The sequence below is a fragment of the Lycorma delicatula genome, chromosome 1 (assembly GCF_047948215.1).
Source record: "Lycorma delicatula isolate Av1 chromosome 1, ASM4794821v1, whole genome shotgun sequence".
NCBI lineage: Eukaryota > Metazoa > Arthropoda > Insecta > Hemiptera > Fulgoridae > Lycorma > Lycorma delicatula.
In genome coordinates, this window is record NC_134455.1 from 400,025,228 (window position 1) to 400,040,715 (window position 15,488).

General features: G+C 34.0%; 1 protein-coding gene across 3 annotated transcripts in view; it reads left to right on the plus strand.

The window, feature by feature from the left end:
• LOC142317410 (T-complex protein 1 subunit alpha-like) overlaps positions 1 to 5,880 on the plus strand; it is a 74,854-nt gene extending 68,974 nt beyond the window's left edge. For all 3 annotated transcript variants that reach the window (XM_075353962.1, XM_075353963.1, XM_075353961.1), the window contains 2 exons: positions 2,279 to 2,442; positions 5,360 to 5,880. In XM_075353962.1, the coding sequence (XP_075210077.1) occupies positions 2,279 to 2,442; positions 5,360 to 5,570 (375 nt within the window). In that variant the 3' untranslated portion in view covers positions 5,571 to 5,880. The remainder of the gene's footprint in view (positions 1 to 2,278; positions 2,443 to 5,359) is intronic.
• The last annotated feature ends 9,608 nt before the right edge of the window (positions 5,881 to 15,488 follow it).

Genomic DNA, 15,488 nt, shown 5'->3' on the forward strand with positions numbered 1-15,488 from the left:
CATTACCGTGAAGAATTTCTGATCTCAGCATTCCCCATCGTTGGTTTAGAATGGTAAGATGCAGTTTAGAAAGTGTTTTACAGTAGACTTATGATGTATAGATGATCCAGGTTGCTTGAAATCAATCAAAAGCAGCACACTATTGTGGCTCCAGGATATAGTTGTCATGATTTTCCTTCGAGTTTGGGCTTGTTTGAATTTTTTCAGTTTAAGTGAACCGGAATGACACCACACCAATTGTTGTTTCATCTCAACATTGACATACATTTTTAACCAGTGATGATATGGGAAAAAATTTGTCTCGTGGTTAAAAAGCAGTTATGAAAAACACGTACAGATGTCATTCTGTGATTTTTGTGAGCACTTGTCAACATTTTTGACATCCATCGTGCATACAGTTATGATAGCCTCGAGTGTCAGTTATGATTCTCAACATTTGAGAATTCTTTGAAACTTCTCGAAATTTTAGGGAAATATTGTAAAGTGACAGTTTTCTCTCATGTTTGCGTTCATACATTAATGAGATCGTCAATCCGGACACTAGGGATCATCCAAGAAGCGGCTTAACACTAGTCTGGCCACTTCTCTGTTTGTTGTGAACATTTGGACAGCCCTCCTTTAAACTGATGCACCATAGCCTTGCTTTTCCTCATTGCGGTAGACCCATATGTTTTGCACAATTAATGGTAATTTCAGCAGCATTACGTTCTTTTGTGTTTAGAAATCTTATCACAGATTGAACTTCACAATCTGTGGAATCTGTTATTAACGTACTAATTTTAACACTGTCTTGCAAAGGCAAACGGCAATCACCTGACAGCAATGTGGTAGTTACATGCCCAACAGACCATTAAAAAGCTACTGCTTTCATGTGCAAACCAATCTGTATTGCCAATCGCTATTTATAACTCATTGGTCCTTTCTTTTGAACTGCGTCTTGTATCATAATTATCACACTGGTCACTTCTCCAAATTATTCTACTCTCATCATTTATAAATATGACAAAATTATAATACAGGGCGTTTCACAATGTTCTTCGGAGTTTCAAAAATTCATTAACAAAAAACTATTTCACTCATAAGAATAAAACAAGTACTGTACGAAAGAGTACTTCAAATAGTTTTTTTTCCACGTATACTAGGCAGTTAGTAAACCATTTGCTCGCTACGCGTCGACAGTAGAGAAAATGGCTGCCACGGGAAGCGAGAAGTCGTTTTGTGTGTTAGAATTTCACAAGAAGCCACCAAGTGACAATTCAGTGAAACCGGTCGCTTGTGAAAGTGAAGATCAACCGGTCGTCCATCAACCTCAGAAGTCAATGTCAAACATGTGCGTGCAAGTTTCATTCGCAGCCCGTCAAAATCGACTGTGGCTGCAGGCAGAGAATTTGGAATTCTGAAAACAACAATGTGGAGAGTTCTCTGTAAACATTTAGTATGCAAACCGTACAGTCTTCAATTAATCCAGCGTCTTTCTGATGGAGATAAAACACGTAGGCTCAATTTTTGTTTACAGTTACAGGAAAGGATGTTAGGTGAAGGTTTTCTAAACAAGATAATTTTCAACGATGAAACTACTTTCCATATTAGCGGCAAAGTAAACCGTTATAACATGCAAGTTTGGGGAACTGAACATCCACATGCTTATGTGGAACACATTCAGGATTCTCCAAATTATGGCTTATTCCTCAGCTACTCAATGACTTCATTTTCCAGCAAGATGGTTGTCCTGCCCATTTTCATAACGAGGTTCAACAGTACCTTAACACAACATTACCTCAGCACTGGTTAGGACGTGCGTCTGAAGAAGACCAACACATTATGCTGCGGCCACCAAGATCACCAGACCTCACGCCATGTGATTTCTTTCTCTGGGGTTATGTGAAAGATAAGGTGTTTATCCCAATGATGCTGCACGATATCGCTGAGCTAAAGGATCGCATAATCGATGCAATCAACTCTATTGAAAATGACATGTTAGAACGAGTTTGGCTAAAGCTAGACTTTCATGTTGATGTGTGCCGTGTCACCAGAGGAGCACATATTGAACATTTATAGATTTTAACAAAAACTGTTTGAGTCCCTGCATCACCTCGTAACAACTTTCATTTAGGTAAATGAAATACTTTTTTTGTACTTAATTTTTATAACTCCTAAGAACATTATGAAATGCTCTGTATAAGCTGAAATTATATATGTAAACAAAGCTTCTAAACTGGTGTTATTCTAATTGGATTTAAGTACATTCATTTAATGAGGATGTTTACAAATTTTACAGAGCTCCAGGGAACAGGTTGTAGTTGCAGAGTTTGCTAAATCTTTGCTCGTCATACCAAAGACGTTAGCAGTTAATGCGGCCCAAGATGCTACAGATCTTGTCGCTAAACTCCGTGCATACCATAATTCAAGTCAGATAAAGAAAGAAGATGCTCATCTAAAATGGTATGTATTGACCAGTTAGGTGCTTCTTCCTACATTTCTTTAGTTTCCTTTCAATATTAACTGTATAATATGTATCCATTAGTTAATTTGTAAAGTGTTATAGGCTGCTTGAATAAATAAAAGCAAAGCTTTGGATTGGATATCCATGATGATCTTTCAAGCATTACAAATTTACCAGTAATTGCATGTCTCAACTTGCATAATGGATTACACATATACCAACAGTGTGTTTTCTAATTTTCTTTTGTCATTGATCTACTTCAAAGATGGACTAGGAAAAGACGGCAAAGACTAGTAGACAGTAGTAAAATATACTATAATATTAAATTTTTAATTTTGGTATTCATATCTATTACCATGATTACTTCAAAGTAATTTGTTATTTAAAAATGTTCTTTTGATTTGAAAAAATATTAGGAAATCTCTATCTATTTCATTGAAAGTTTTTATTTAAGTAATATGTGAATAGCAAGAAAAATAATTTATTATTTAATTAATATGAAAATTATGATTTCTGAAAAACCTCAACATTTTTTGAATGCATATCTTGCTGATAACTTGCTAATGAAACTGTTAAGAAAACCGCATAGGATAGATACTTATGGAAAATTTTCTGTATGATTGGGGTTTTTCTGTTATTTCTCCTTGGAGCCAGAGCCAGATCTGCTTTAATTATAAACAGCCCCAAGAGAAAATCATGGAGTATTCTCCCCTTAACGTTTTCCGCTGTCTTCTACGATTGTTATCAATATTCTTGATATTCGCATGCCACCCCGATTTGTTCTGCAGCTAGTGCCCATGATGGCATGCCAAATTCTCTCAGGCATGCTCCCTGTGCTCCAGGAATTGGTCGCATTTGAACACCAGTGTTATCTCCTGCAATCATACTTAACTATGTCTCAATGCCTATCAACAATGTCTCAATGCCAACACTTTCAGGTATGCTTTGAAGCAACTGAGTCAACCTGTATCTCAGTTCGCTAAGCGATTGCTGTTCAGCCATCTATAGAGGTACAATATATTCTGGTGTTGACTTTTTTTTTATGAGCCGGTTATAGTTACATACATAGTTAAATTATTGCTCAGCTTGAGTGAATCAAGACCATGAATATTTCTTATTTCTGTGTCCAGATATTTATTTCCTACTTTTATGCAGACATAAAAGTAGGAAATAAATATCTTCCTACTTTTATACATTAATTCCTAGACTATATTACTTTTAAAACTGTGGAAGGCTTGTTTATTGAGGTTAATTAAAAAACTTGGTAAGACAGTTCTTTAGGCATTCTTAATAAACCAGTTAAAAATGCCAAAAAACTAAATTGACTTATGAAAGTAGATAAGGTTTATGATGATTATTTTCCTGGTTCACTGTGTTTGGATGGTAACAGTCAATAACACCTGTCATGTAGTAGTAATAGTAGTAACATCGATTTACTTTACAGTAATTGTTGGAAATGGTCCTTGTGAACATTCAGATGTATCTGCTTGCATTTAACTTCCTGAAGGCTGAGGGGTTTTCTTGGTAAACATTACTTTTTGCATACCCCCAGAAATAAAAATCCGGTGAGCTTCAGTCCAGAGAACAAGGTTGCCACAATCCCTTAGAAATTTTTTTTGTCTCCAAAAACCTCTTGCAATAACTGCATGGACAGACAGTCCATGGCTGTATATATTCCAGTATATACAGCCATGGAATATATACAGTATGTGTATATTCCTGTATATATTCCACAGTCTCATTAAATCCAACCATTATTAATTTTGTCCTCATTTAGCTCTCCTGTGAACTGGTGAATTAAATCACTCTAGGCGTTGAATTTGTTTTCCACAAACTGAGTGTCTCCCAAACCAGCTGATTTGGAGTCGAGAGTTCCAGCGTTCAAGTCCTGGTAAAGTCTTATTTTTACACGGATTTGAATACTAGATCGTGGATACCGGTGTTCTTTGGTGGTTGGGTTTCAATTAACCACACATCTCAGGAATGGTCGAACTGAGACTGCACAAGACTACACTTCATTTACATATCATCCTCTGAAATTATTATCTTAAAGGTAATTACCGGAGGGTAAACAGGAAAAAGAAAGAGTGAGTGTCTGATAACTTTTAAACAGTTTTGACTTTATATGGGATAAGACCGAGCTTTTTACGAAAGTATTTGTGTGCATTTTCAATACCAGTGTTTTTCTATCAGACCAACTTCTGCATGAACTTGTTGGGAATATGTTATATAGACAGTTGATATGTCTTGCAGTTTTTTTTTTCTTTTAATCAACTACTGATGGTCCACCGCTTCCTTGTAGTTCTTTACCAATCTCGTTTCCCTAAATTTGTCAGTTGGCAAATTTCAGTTAGATTTCATTATGCTGAAATCTAACGGAAAATTTATCTTACATTGTCTGTTTACTTAGCATGCTTACAGTATATGTATTTAAGGGAAAATATTCACTGTACTAAAGTAAACATTATTCTGAACACAAACAAAAATACACGGCCTCAATAATGAACAGTAAAAAACCAGAAACACATTCTTGTCTCAAGATCATCACCCTTAACTGGCTTGCAGAAGCAAACTGCAGCCCGCTGAGTACAATCTGGCAACATATAAGTGTCTCTGTGGTTGAATTGTTAAATTTTTGAATACGCTATATAACAATAGTAATTTTTCTAATGCAAATTATTTATTTTGAAGTCTAGTAATACAAATTAACTGTCCATCGTTATTTACTTAATGCGGTTTTAAAATAATTTCAGTTTAGAAATTTGTTGTCTGTAATAAAAATATTACTAGTGTTGTTGGTAAATAAAAATATTTGTGATCTAAGACCAGAAATTAATTTTCTGCCATTTAAGAATTTGCTTTAAGATTATTAAGTAGGTTTTTGTTGTTTAAATAGCGATAACATTTTTGTTTCAGGGTTGGTCTTGATTTATACGAAGGAGTTGTTAAAGACAACAAAAAAGCTGGAGTATTGGAACCTGCATTGTCCAAAATAAAGTCGCTAAGGTTTGCTACAGAGGCTGCCTTAACTATTTTACGTATTGATGACTTTATTCGTGTAGAACCTGAGCGTAAGGATGGTAAATCTTACAGAGATGCTTACGAATCAGGAGAGCTGGAATGTTAACATCTGTATTGAGAAAATTATCATTTGAAGTTAATGCCTAGATAAAGAAATTTTTTTATATAATGTTTTTTTGTTTATTATGACTAAAAATGTGATTGTGCATATTTTTAGAAATTATGTTTATTTAGGTATTAATTACTCTTTGCACTACTTGACAACTGTTAGCCTTCTAATGTACATTTTAAAAGGTGATAGAATATTAGCAGAGCTACAGACTGAATTTGGAAAGCATTTGATTGAGAAGACTGAAACATTAGTATTAATCTAATTTTATTAAATGCATTTATTAATAATAAGTAATGTTTTTATATATGTTGAGTTAACATTTATTATAGCAAATTCCCTTCAATCATCTTCAAATGTGATCGTAGTGTGGCACGTTTCTGTTTCATTAAATCTGAATTCAACCCCATTATGATGGAATTTATGCAATCTATTTTGACATATTGAACTAAGTTTTAAATTTTACAGAATCACATTTTTGTGGATTAATAGCACAAATATGAGCTGTATCATATTTGAAAGGTAATTAATTGTTTGCAAGAGTGCAAACAATTTCACTTGCTTTTCAATGACGGATATCTTGTTTTTACTGAACAGCATTAGAAATCTATACTATTAGATTATAAAGAAAAATCTTATTTAAGAAATTTAATGAGCTAAAGTGGTTAGTACTTTTTTTTTTTGTTATATAGCAACTAGATCGTGTCTTCATGGCCAAACGCCACCATATAAAGAGATCTACCATGTAAAAGTCACTCAAAGGCTTAGATCACTATATATATTTATATATAGTTAAAATTAAAATTTAATTCACTCCCCAAACAAAACCAAGCCCTTCAAAAACTAAATGAAAAATAGACCCTACCCAACTAACAAGAATGAAAATTACCAAAAAGTAACTAAAAAAATTACAGCCGCAGATAAACTTGGAAAACCTAATCGGTAACCTTAAAAATCGCAGAAGAATTGACCTCAATAAAACCCCATAACAGCGCAATCAATGGTGTAATAGTGAATGTGATGAAACATTGGAGAAGAGACATCAAGCATACCTATTACACTGATCCCAAAAATCAGAGACATCTTTCCAAAATCTAGTAAAACAAAGAAACCACCTGAACCATAAAAAAATTAAAAGACACATTGAAATCAATAGAAGAATTCCACAAAATGCAGTCTAGAGTTGAGACTACTAATGAAGGATGAAACCTTAGTCTGGCCCATAACAATAAAGACAATAATGCAGAAATCCAAGCTAATTATTTCAACAAACTCAACTTTGACATCAACACTGCTGGAATACATTAACCCTCCCACAATAAAAGAAGTCTACTCAGCGCTGGGTGAGATGAAGAATTACAAATCAGCAGGAGAAGATCAGACCTTTGTAGAAATCTGGAAACGTGTAGGAAGACCAGCAAAAATCACCCTTTATCAAAAACTTGTCAACATCTGAATCAAAAAAGAACTAACAGAACTTTGGATGACCGACCTCATCCATTCACTGCACAAAAGAGTGGACAAAACAGATCCTAATAACTACAGGAGAATCTCAACTCCTAGATGCAACATACAAAATTCTTTCAAGGATCATCCTCAACAGGATTGGTTTACAACTTGAGAAAGAATTAGGAGAATACCAGGAAGGTTTCAGTTTTTGGAGGAGCTGTCTAGACCAGATCATGAGTGTCAAGCTAATAATGAATTACATCCCAAATTAATAAACATGATAAAACTGACCCTCACAAACAAGTCAAAAGTGAAATTTAGAGACGAATTCTCGAAAACATTTGAGATCAAAACAGGACTGCGCCAAGGCGGTGGACTCTCACCACTACTACTCAGCTGTGCTCTGAAAATGGTAATGAGGGAATGGCTCAAAAAATTGTAAAGAACTGCTTTGGTTTCACAGACAACTTGGCACTGCTAGTAAACGACATTGACAAAGCTAAAACACAGTATTAAAATTTCAAAATATTGCAAATAAAATTGACCTCAAAGTATCCTTTGAAAAGACAGAAATTATGCACCAAAAATCAATGTATTTAAAAGAAGTAAATATAAATAAATGGTAATAAAGTCAGAATAATAACCCAATTTAAATACTTCTGAGAAATAATTATTAATAACCTAAATGAAAAAATTTCATTTCAAACAAGAACAAGATTAGCTAAAGCACAAAAATTAACCTTGTACACTTACAGTAAAAATCTTTGTCCATAAACGCAAAAATGAGACGCTGCAACGCAGTTATAAAACCAGAAGCCACATATGCTGCAGACACTCTTCACCTGAATGAACAATCAAAGACTGATAGGCTTCAGAAAATCAAAAGAAGAATCTGCATCAACAAAAAGTACGAGAAAGACGGGCAGTGGTGGATCGTGCCCAACAAAGTAATGTATAAAGAGTTAGAACCCCTCAATGATACCATGCATAATGAAACAGCGGGTACAGTGTAGTCTAGACTCGAAAAACGCCAAGATAAGATGCAGATGGAAATAAGAGAGGATCTGAAAGAAACTGGCCTTACACCAGAAAACTTCACAGACAAGATAAAATTAAATGAAAAAATCAAGGACAAAAACACTCGCTTCACACTAATGTAATATGAATTAAACTACAGTGATCCTATGTGGTGATGAAAATGAAAAACAATCTTCAGGATCATAAATATATATATTATTTTGCTGAAATTAAGATTCATATTATTTCCTATGTGCTGTTAAATTATATTTTAAATTCATTAAATAAAACCACCTAGTACAGAATATTGAGATAAGACAATTTTTTTTATTTTTTCAATAAAAATCTAGTCTTTAGAATGGATTGAGATATTTTAAAGAAATTATGTGTACATATACCTAACAACATCTATAAAATGGTAGCCATTCAAATATAAGTATTATCTCTATAAATATTAGTTGTATCGAATTATCTTAATTTTATCTTATTTTATCTAACAGATAAAATGTTAAACATTTTTTGTGGAGAAAATGACACATCATTTGTTAATAAATAGCTAGGATAGTGGTTGAAATTATTCAGTCTTGTAATTTTGTCCCTGTTTTATTATTATTAATAGAAATTATTTTTGATTCAATCAGTGAAGGAAGTGAAAATAAAATTTTTAGTTAAATATTCTACTCTTGTAAATAATGGAAAAAGTTTGTATAAATATATGTGCTAAAATACTTCGTTTGCGAGTTACAACTAGTTGAAGATTTCACTCTGATTTCTGCTTCCGAGGTAAAATTTGGTCATACTGAAATTTTTAGCGTGTTAAGCAACAAAATTAGTGATTTCTTATGATTTTTGACCTGAAAAATTGAATAAAATAGGTCCCAGAATCGTATCTGTAGTAGTTTTGAGAAATCTGGGGTGAAAACGAATAAATTGATGTAAAAAACCCTGTTTTTTACATTTGATGTACAATAACATCTGTAGAGAATGGAAAAGCTTGAAATATGCATGAAAAGTGTCAAAATATGCAACTTTAAATAATAAAATATTAATTTTTATTTATTTTTTTTATTTCAAAATCAGCGTACAATTAGTAAGTAGTTTAATAACATATTGATAATTAACAATTATATAACATTTTGTTACTTTTGTAAACATAAACAACCAGGTACTGTTTCAAATGTTCGGTAGTAGATTGTGCCTTCGATCACTCAAAATATTTTTATAAGTGGAAAAAGATCATTCCACATCGACTGAGGTAAATGAGCAGCATTTGAATTTGGGTGGTGTGTTAGCATTTATTGTTTCTGGCAAAAGTTCACCCTCCCCATTAATAAAACTATCAATTTGACATAAAGGTTCAAAGCCTGGGTTATCGTTTTGATAATCCATGCTTTATGAAAAAATGTTTTTAAATTTTTCTTTAAGTTTACACAGGAATACCTCTGACAATACAGAGTTCATTTGGCAGATTTTATTCATTAACTGAATAGATTCAATAAACAAACCTTGAGTTTCAAGCTTTTTAATATGTGCAGGTATGTGGGGAAAAATGAGTGCTAATCGCAGCTATATTTTTTTTTAAACTAGAATCGTTAAATGCTTTCTTGGACTCAAACTGCCATAGCCTCTCCACTATCAAAATAATTTTTTGAAATGTTCATTGTAAAACAATACAGGTTCAAAACATGTTTCCCACTGGTTCAGGTAAAGGCACATTTGGCAGTTTTTCTTTATAGGCCTTATTGTGAGCAGGTGCCTTTGTAGAAATCATTTTTTACATTCCCAAACATAGATTGTATTTCTTCAGCAAGTCGATGTATTCCATGAGCAAAGCAAGTCACATGAATCAAATTGGGATAAAATATTAGGAGGGCTTTGGCTGCGTTGATCATATAGGGAGCAGCATCTGAGAGAAATATAAACACTTTCATTTGCAGAATATTCAGGAAATATTTTTTTTAATACCTTCATTCACATATCTGGCATGCCACCAAATAGGAAGAAGGCTCTAGTTATAATAAACCGATAATTAAATTTGCAATGTAACGACCACAACTGTCGTAGTTTCATCAGCTGAAATCCAAATAATGCTATCCTTGAGTTCATTGCGTATTTCTTCCAGAACATGTAGATAGATTGTTGGTATGTAATTTTTACCCAATGTTGATTCATCTGGTATATTTTGATTCAAGAAATATTTTTGCAGAAAATCTTTGAAGGTAGGATTTGTAAGTCTGCGAAGAGTAATATTGTAATTAATATAAATCCAAGTAAGTAGCTTCACATAAATCCACGTGCAAAAGTGTTTTTTTTTTGTTTACCTTTGGAAGTGAAATCACTGTTACTCTTATAAATTGTACTGTACTCTTATAAATTGTACTGTTACTCTTATAAATTGTCATGGGCCTGTCTTTTGCAATACTGTGATATGAAGACTTGTCTTGACATTCTGGTCTATTGAAATATTTTTCTCACAAACTCAACAATATAAATCATTTCCGTAATATGTAAATGTTCAAGGATAATCAGCTATCCACGAAGACACTATTTTTTTGGGAGGTGTGTACACATTAAACTTAGTAAAAATAAATAAAAAGCTAAACTGATTCATTGAGCACGTCAACAATGACATATGTAATTTAATTGCCTGGTGTGAGTGCTGCAGTAGGCGTGCGTGATGCAAGAACAGTATCATATATACTTGTCTCACATGAGTCTGTGTTTTACTTGACCTCATAATATTATCCTACCAAAACAATAGACATGCAGCTGCTAACTGCACTCTAAGGGCCATGTGGCTAATAGGTTTGGCCGGCTACAACGTAAGATTTAATTTATTAACTAGGTCCCTATCAAAAAATATAGCGAAAATATGCATCATCACTATATTTTTAGGAAAATATGGTACTATATTTTTAGAAAATATATATTTTTAGCAGTAACCGGTGAGAATGGGCTTAATATGCAAATGCATACAACCCGGTCTCTAAACATTACAGTTTTACCTATACTTTTAATAGTTATAAAATGAAAATCAAATGAATTTACGATATTTTTGTAAGAATAAAATTACATAAATAGGCAGATAGAAATGGAAGCTTGAATAACAAAGTAAGTGAAGGATGTTGTTATCTCTGCTGTTTAGTATGAGTATGGAGAAAGCGATGAAAGAGTTCTAAGCAGTACTGGAATAATGCATTTTAATACTAACACGCCATTTTATTCATCAGACCTTGGCCCGTCCACTTTTTTCTATTTGTGAAAGTCAAATTGGCAATTGAGGGACACTATTTTCAAACTGAAGTTATTCAAAGGATTGTAACAGGTCTTAGACAGAATTCCACCAAAACAGTTCCAGATATGCTACAAGCATTGGAGTAAGTGTGAGGAGGCAAAAGGAAATTACTTTGAAGAAGGTTACATTATAGTCGAATAAAAATATAAATAAATCTTTTTAAATCAGTTATTATTCTATCTTCCAACCTCATATGTAACTTTCATAGGAAATTGAAATGTTGATGGGTGTGGGGTAGAAAAAATAACATTTTTTTTAAACTAAGGGAGACTGGTCTTAATCGCAACTAAAACCTGTCTTTTAAAGTTTATGAAAAGATGTGTAAGTGTTAGTAGCCCTTCTCTATAAGTGGTTGATATTTTAAGCATTTCTTATTTTGTTATACTAACAGTTGATTGATACTTTCCTGGCGAGAATCTTTTTGTTGGATCATTATTTGTAATTGTCTTGGCCTGCCATTCATAATGAAATGAGCAAGTAGTACAACTACATTAACAAGGGATGCAACTTCTTAATAACTTCAAATGGGCTAAATGTGTAGACACTTCTAGAATATCATTGAATCATACAATCAACTTTGTACTTTGTAGGTAACTAATATGAGACATAAAGTTGCTAATAAAAATGATACAGCCGTTCTAAAGAATGTCGCATCCCATGTCTTGCTTACTAATAAATAAGAGCCAGGTGTAAAAACATTTTCTGTGGCGTTTGCAGAGTCAAATATACTGTTGCTTATCAGTATGCCAAATAGGTGATATTTATATTTACAAGAGTGACCTTTGGTTTGTTCATCCCAGAGACTGGTTGTGCTATGGAATGAAAATTATTACTGTCAGTTTGAGAAACTCTGATTTGTACTTCAGATACTAAAGTACGTGTCACAGTTGTATGAAATACTGGGCAGATAAGGGTTTAGAAACAAATTAATAAATGCATTTTATGATGCAATGTTTCCATTCAAAAAAAAAAAATTAGAAGATTTTAGTAGCATCATTATTTAATGGGGAACATGCTAATTCAGATTGTAAGGTAGGATTTAAAGCTGTTTACTCAATATATTTTCACCCCTGAAATGTGGACAAATATCGCTAACTTTTTCTCTTTTTGTAGCCTAACCTTGGCTTTTGTAGTATTCAGTATGGAAGTGATCATAATTTCTACTGTTGTTTACATGAGATAATTAAAAACTGAAAGCAAAATAATAATGTTAAGTTTATTTCATGTGCCATAAGCATATACTTTTATCTATATTAGTCGCCTAGAATCATAATAAGTGCTCTGCCAGCCTGCATATATGTAAAATTTTATTGAACAGTTATTATATGTTTCTTTGTAAACCTCAAGTACCCTAAGTACTGATGTTAAGAAAGACTATTAACTACTGTCAAATTCTATTTTCTTAGCCTTTGTAGTCTTGGCGACTAAACATTATGAATAGTGTTAATTTTTTTGTTACAGAACTGTCATGACCAAGAGAAAAGCAGTAGTAATATATGATAGTCATAAAATATGATAATTGATTTACTTTAATCCCACTATACACTGCTGTGCTAGATTCATTTAAATTAACTACTGTCATTATATTAAAACAAAATAAACTAGAAATCCCAGCTGAAATAAACACGTAAAAAGATCGCCTATATTCTTTTATGGAACAATGATTTCATATCAAACAATGCTAACAACAAATGTTCTTTTGTTATTGACTGACTACACATGAAAAAGGATCTATAAGTGGCAATGGTAAACCCTAGTATAACTATTTTTTAATGATATAAAAGATGCTGTCAATAGTTTTATGATGTGTTTAGCACTGTGTTCTGTGCAATAAAAACTTTATATAAGCTATTGCATTACACGAGTATTTTAATTAATTAATTTATGATATATGTCCATCAGTTAATTAAAGTAAAAAGGAGCCTATGTCAAGAAAAGATTTTACAAAAAATATCAGTTATCATGAGGTCTAAAATGCAATATTGAAGAAATTATTGGTAAAACCAATAAAAATTAATTAGATATTCCTCAAACATGAGCATAACAAAAAAAAATCTGCGCTTGGTACACTAATTGAAAACAGTACCTTTGCATGAAGTATAAAAAATGCAGTTTTTTTAATGGAGCTAAAATAAAAGTGTAAAACTATTTTTTTAATTTTTAAATAAAAAATTTGCTTTTTTAGCAGGTCAATTGGCATAACATTTCAGCCTCTCTTGAGATCATACAATAAGCTGCCGAAATCTGGAGGCAGCATCTCCTATGCAGCGCAGCAGCAAGTATTCCCATGTACCTTTTATACCTCAGAACATCTGCCCCAAATAAGAGGGAAGAATACACCACACTTGTTAATAACCTCCTCCTGTTCTCCAGATGCCCTGGTGTTCGGAAGTAAGATAACAACCGTATGCATTGTCCTCTCCGCTCTCCCACAACTTTCCATAACATGGACTCCTTACCTCAATCGGGCATCAATCCAGATGCCTAGGTATTTAATGGCCATTCTGAAATCAACCCTCCTTCCCGCCAGTTCCAATGACAGTGTTTGACCTCTTTTCTTAGAGGTGATAAGTACAATCTCCGTCTTTTCAGGGGCTAACCCCAGCCATCCAAGAGCTGATCCTTGTATACAAAGCCTGAATTTTATTCACTAACTTTCTTTGTAGTAGTCCTATGTCATCCGCATAGCCGACCGCAGCAATGTACTCTGGAAGTGAAATTTGAAGGACTCCACCATATTCCATAAGGTCGGTGCAAGGATCGACCCCTGCGGCATACCCCGATCAATGGTCCTAACAATTGTGCCATTCTCTGCCGTATACGTCAATCGCCTGTCTCTTAAGTAAGACAATAATAATTTTAACAGATATGCAGGAACCTGCAGATTCCGCAGAGCATTCGCAATGGAGATGTGAGAAACACAATTGAATGCGTTCTTACATCCAACTCCATCAACGCACACATTTTACGCTCTGCAAGGTACATCCGAGCCGTGCCTATCACCTCCTCCACCGCATCAAGTGCAGACCTACCAGCTTGAAAACCATATTGTCTCCTCCACTGCATGAACAGCCTTTGCTGGAGCATACACTCCATGATTTTCCCCAATGTATTAATCATTGTCAATGGACAATAAGACGGTGGAAGCACCAGATCACATCCAGGTTTCAGCACCAATACAAGACGCTGTGCCTTCCACGCTTCAGGGAATACTCCCTCTCTCAGACAGGTATTATGAACGTCGAGAACTGCATTTATATTAGCTCAGACTGCCAATTTAATCACAAGGTTTGGTAATGCATCAGGACCAAGGGCCTTGTCACGAGGGACACGCTCCATCGCCGTGATCTTTTCTTCCTTTGTGAACATTGGTAGATCCAGTATCTCACCTGAGGTAGTCACCGGAACCCGATCTCCATGCAGAAATAATTCATCAATAATGGGATGGGCTGCATCCACATCCTCAGCAGTGGGTACTCTAGGTCTCACAGCATACTTAACAGTAATCTTGTATGGTCTCCCCCATGGATCCTTTTCAATCTCTTCAATAAGTTTGCACCAGGAAACCTTCATGGATTCCCTTATGAGCTTCTATAGCTCCCTCTGTTTGTAAAGTACCTTACAGCTGAGTGGAAATAAGTCCACTGAATTTCCCTTATGGCCCTTAGGTATTGATTGCATTTCCGTGAGAACTCCTCATTCCACCAATAAACAGGTGGACAACCAGCCCTGTAACACTTTTGAGGAAGGAGACCATCACAAGCTCTCATCAATTCATCCACTAATAATTGAACCTTTCCTTTTTCCACTGTAACCTTGGTAACCTTCTTCAAATCAAGAACCTCTATGAATAACTGGAAGTCCATTCCCTTCACACTCCATCCTTGAGTCAGGGGTTGCCCTATCACATGATGTCTACCATTGACAACTGTCATAACAACAGCCTGGTGGTTGCTCCCTGTATAACCTTCCCACAACTGCCAGTCTCGAATTTTAGCCAGAAGGGTGGAAGTAAACTTATATAATGTTTAATAATAATATCAATTTTGTAAATATCATATAGATAAATGAATCGTACATGTATTTAATAATGATGAGTTCTCAGAGTTAAAGCAAAGTGTTTCTCCATGAAATTAATGAAATGCTAATTCTTT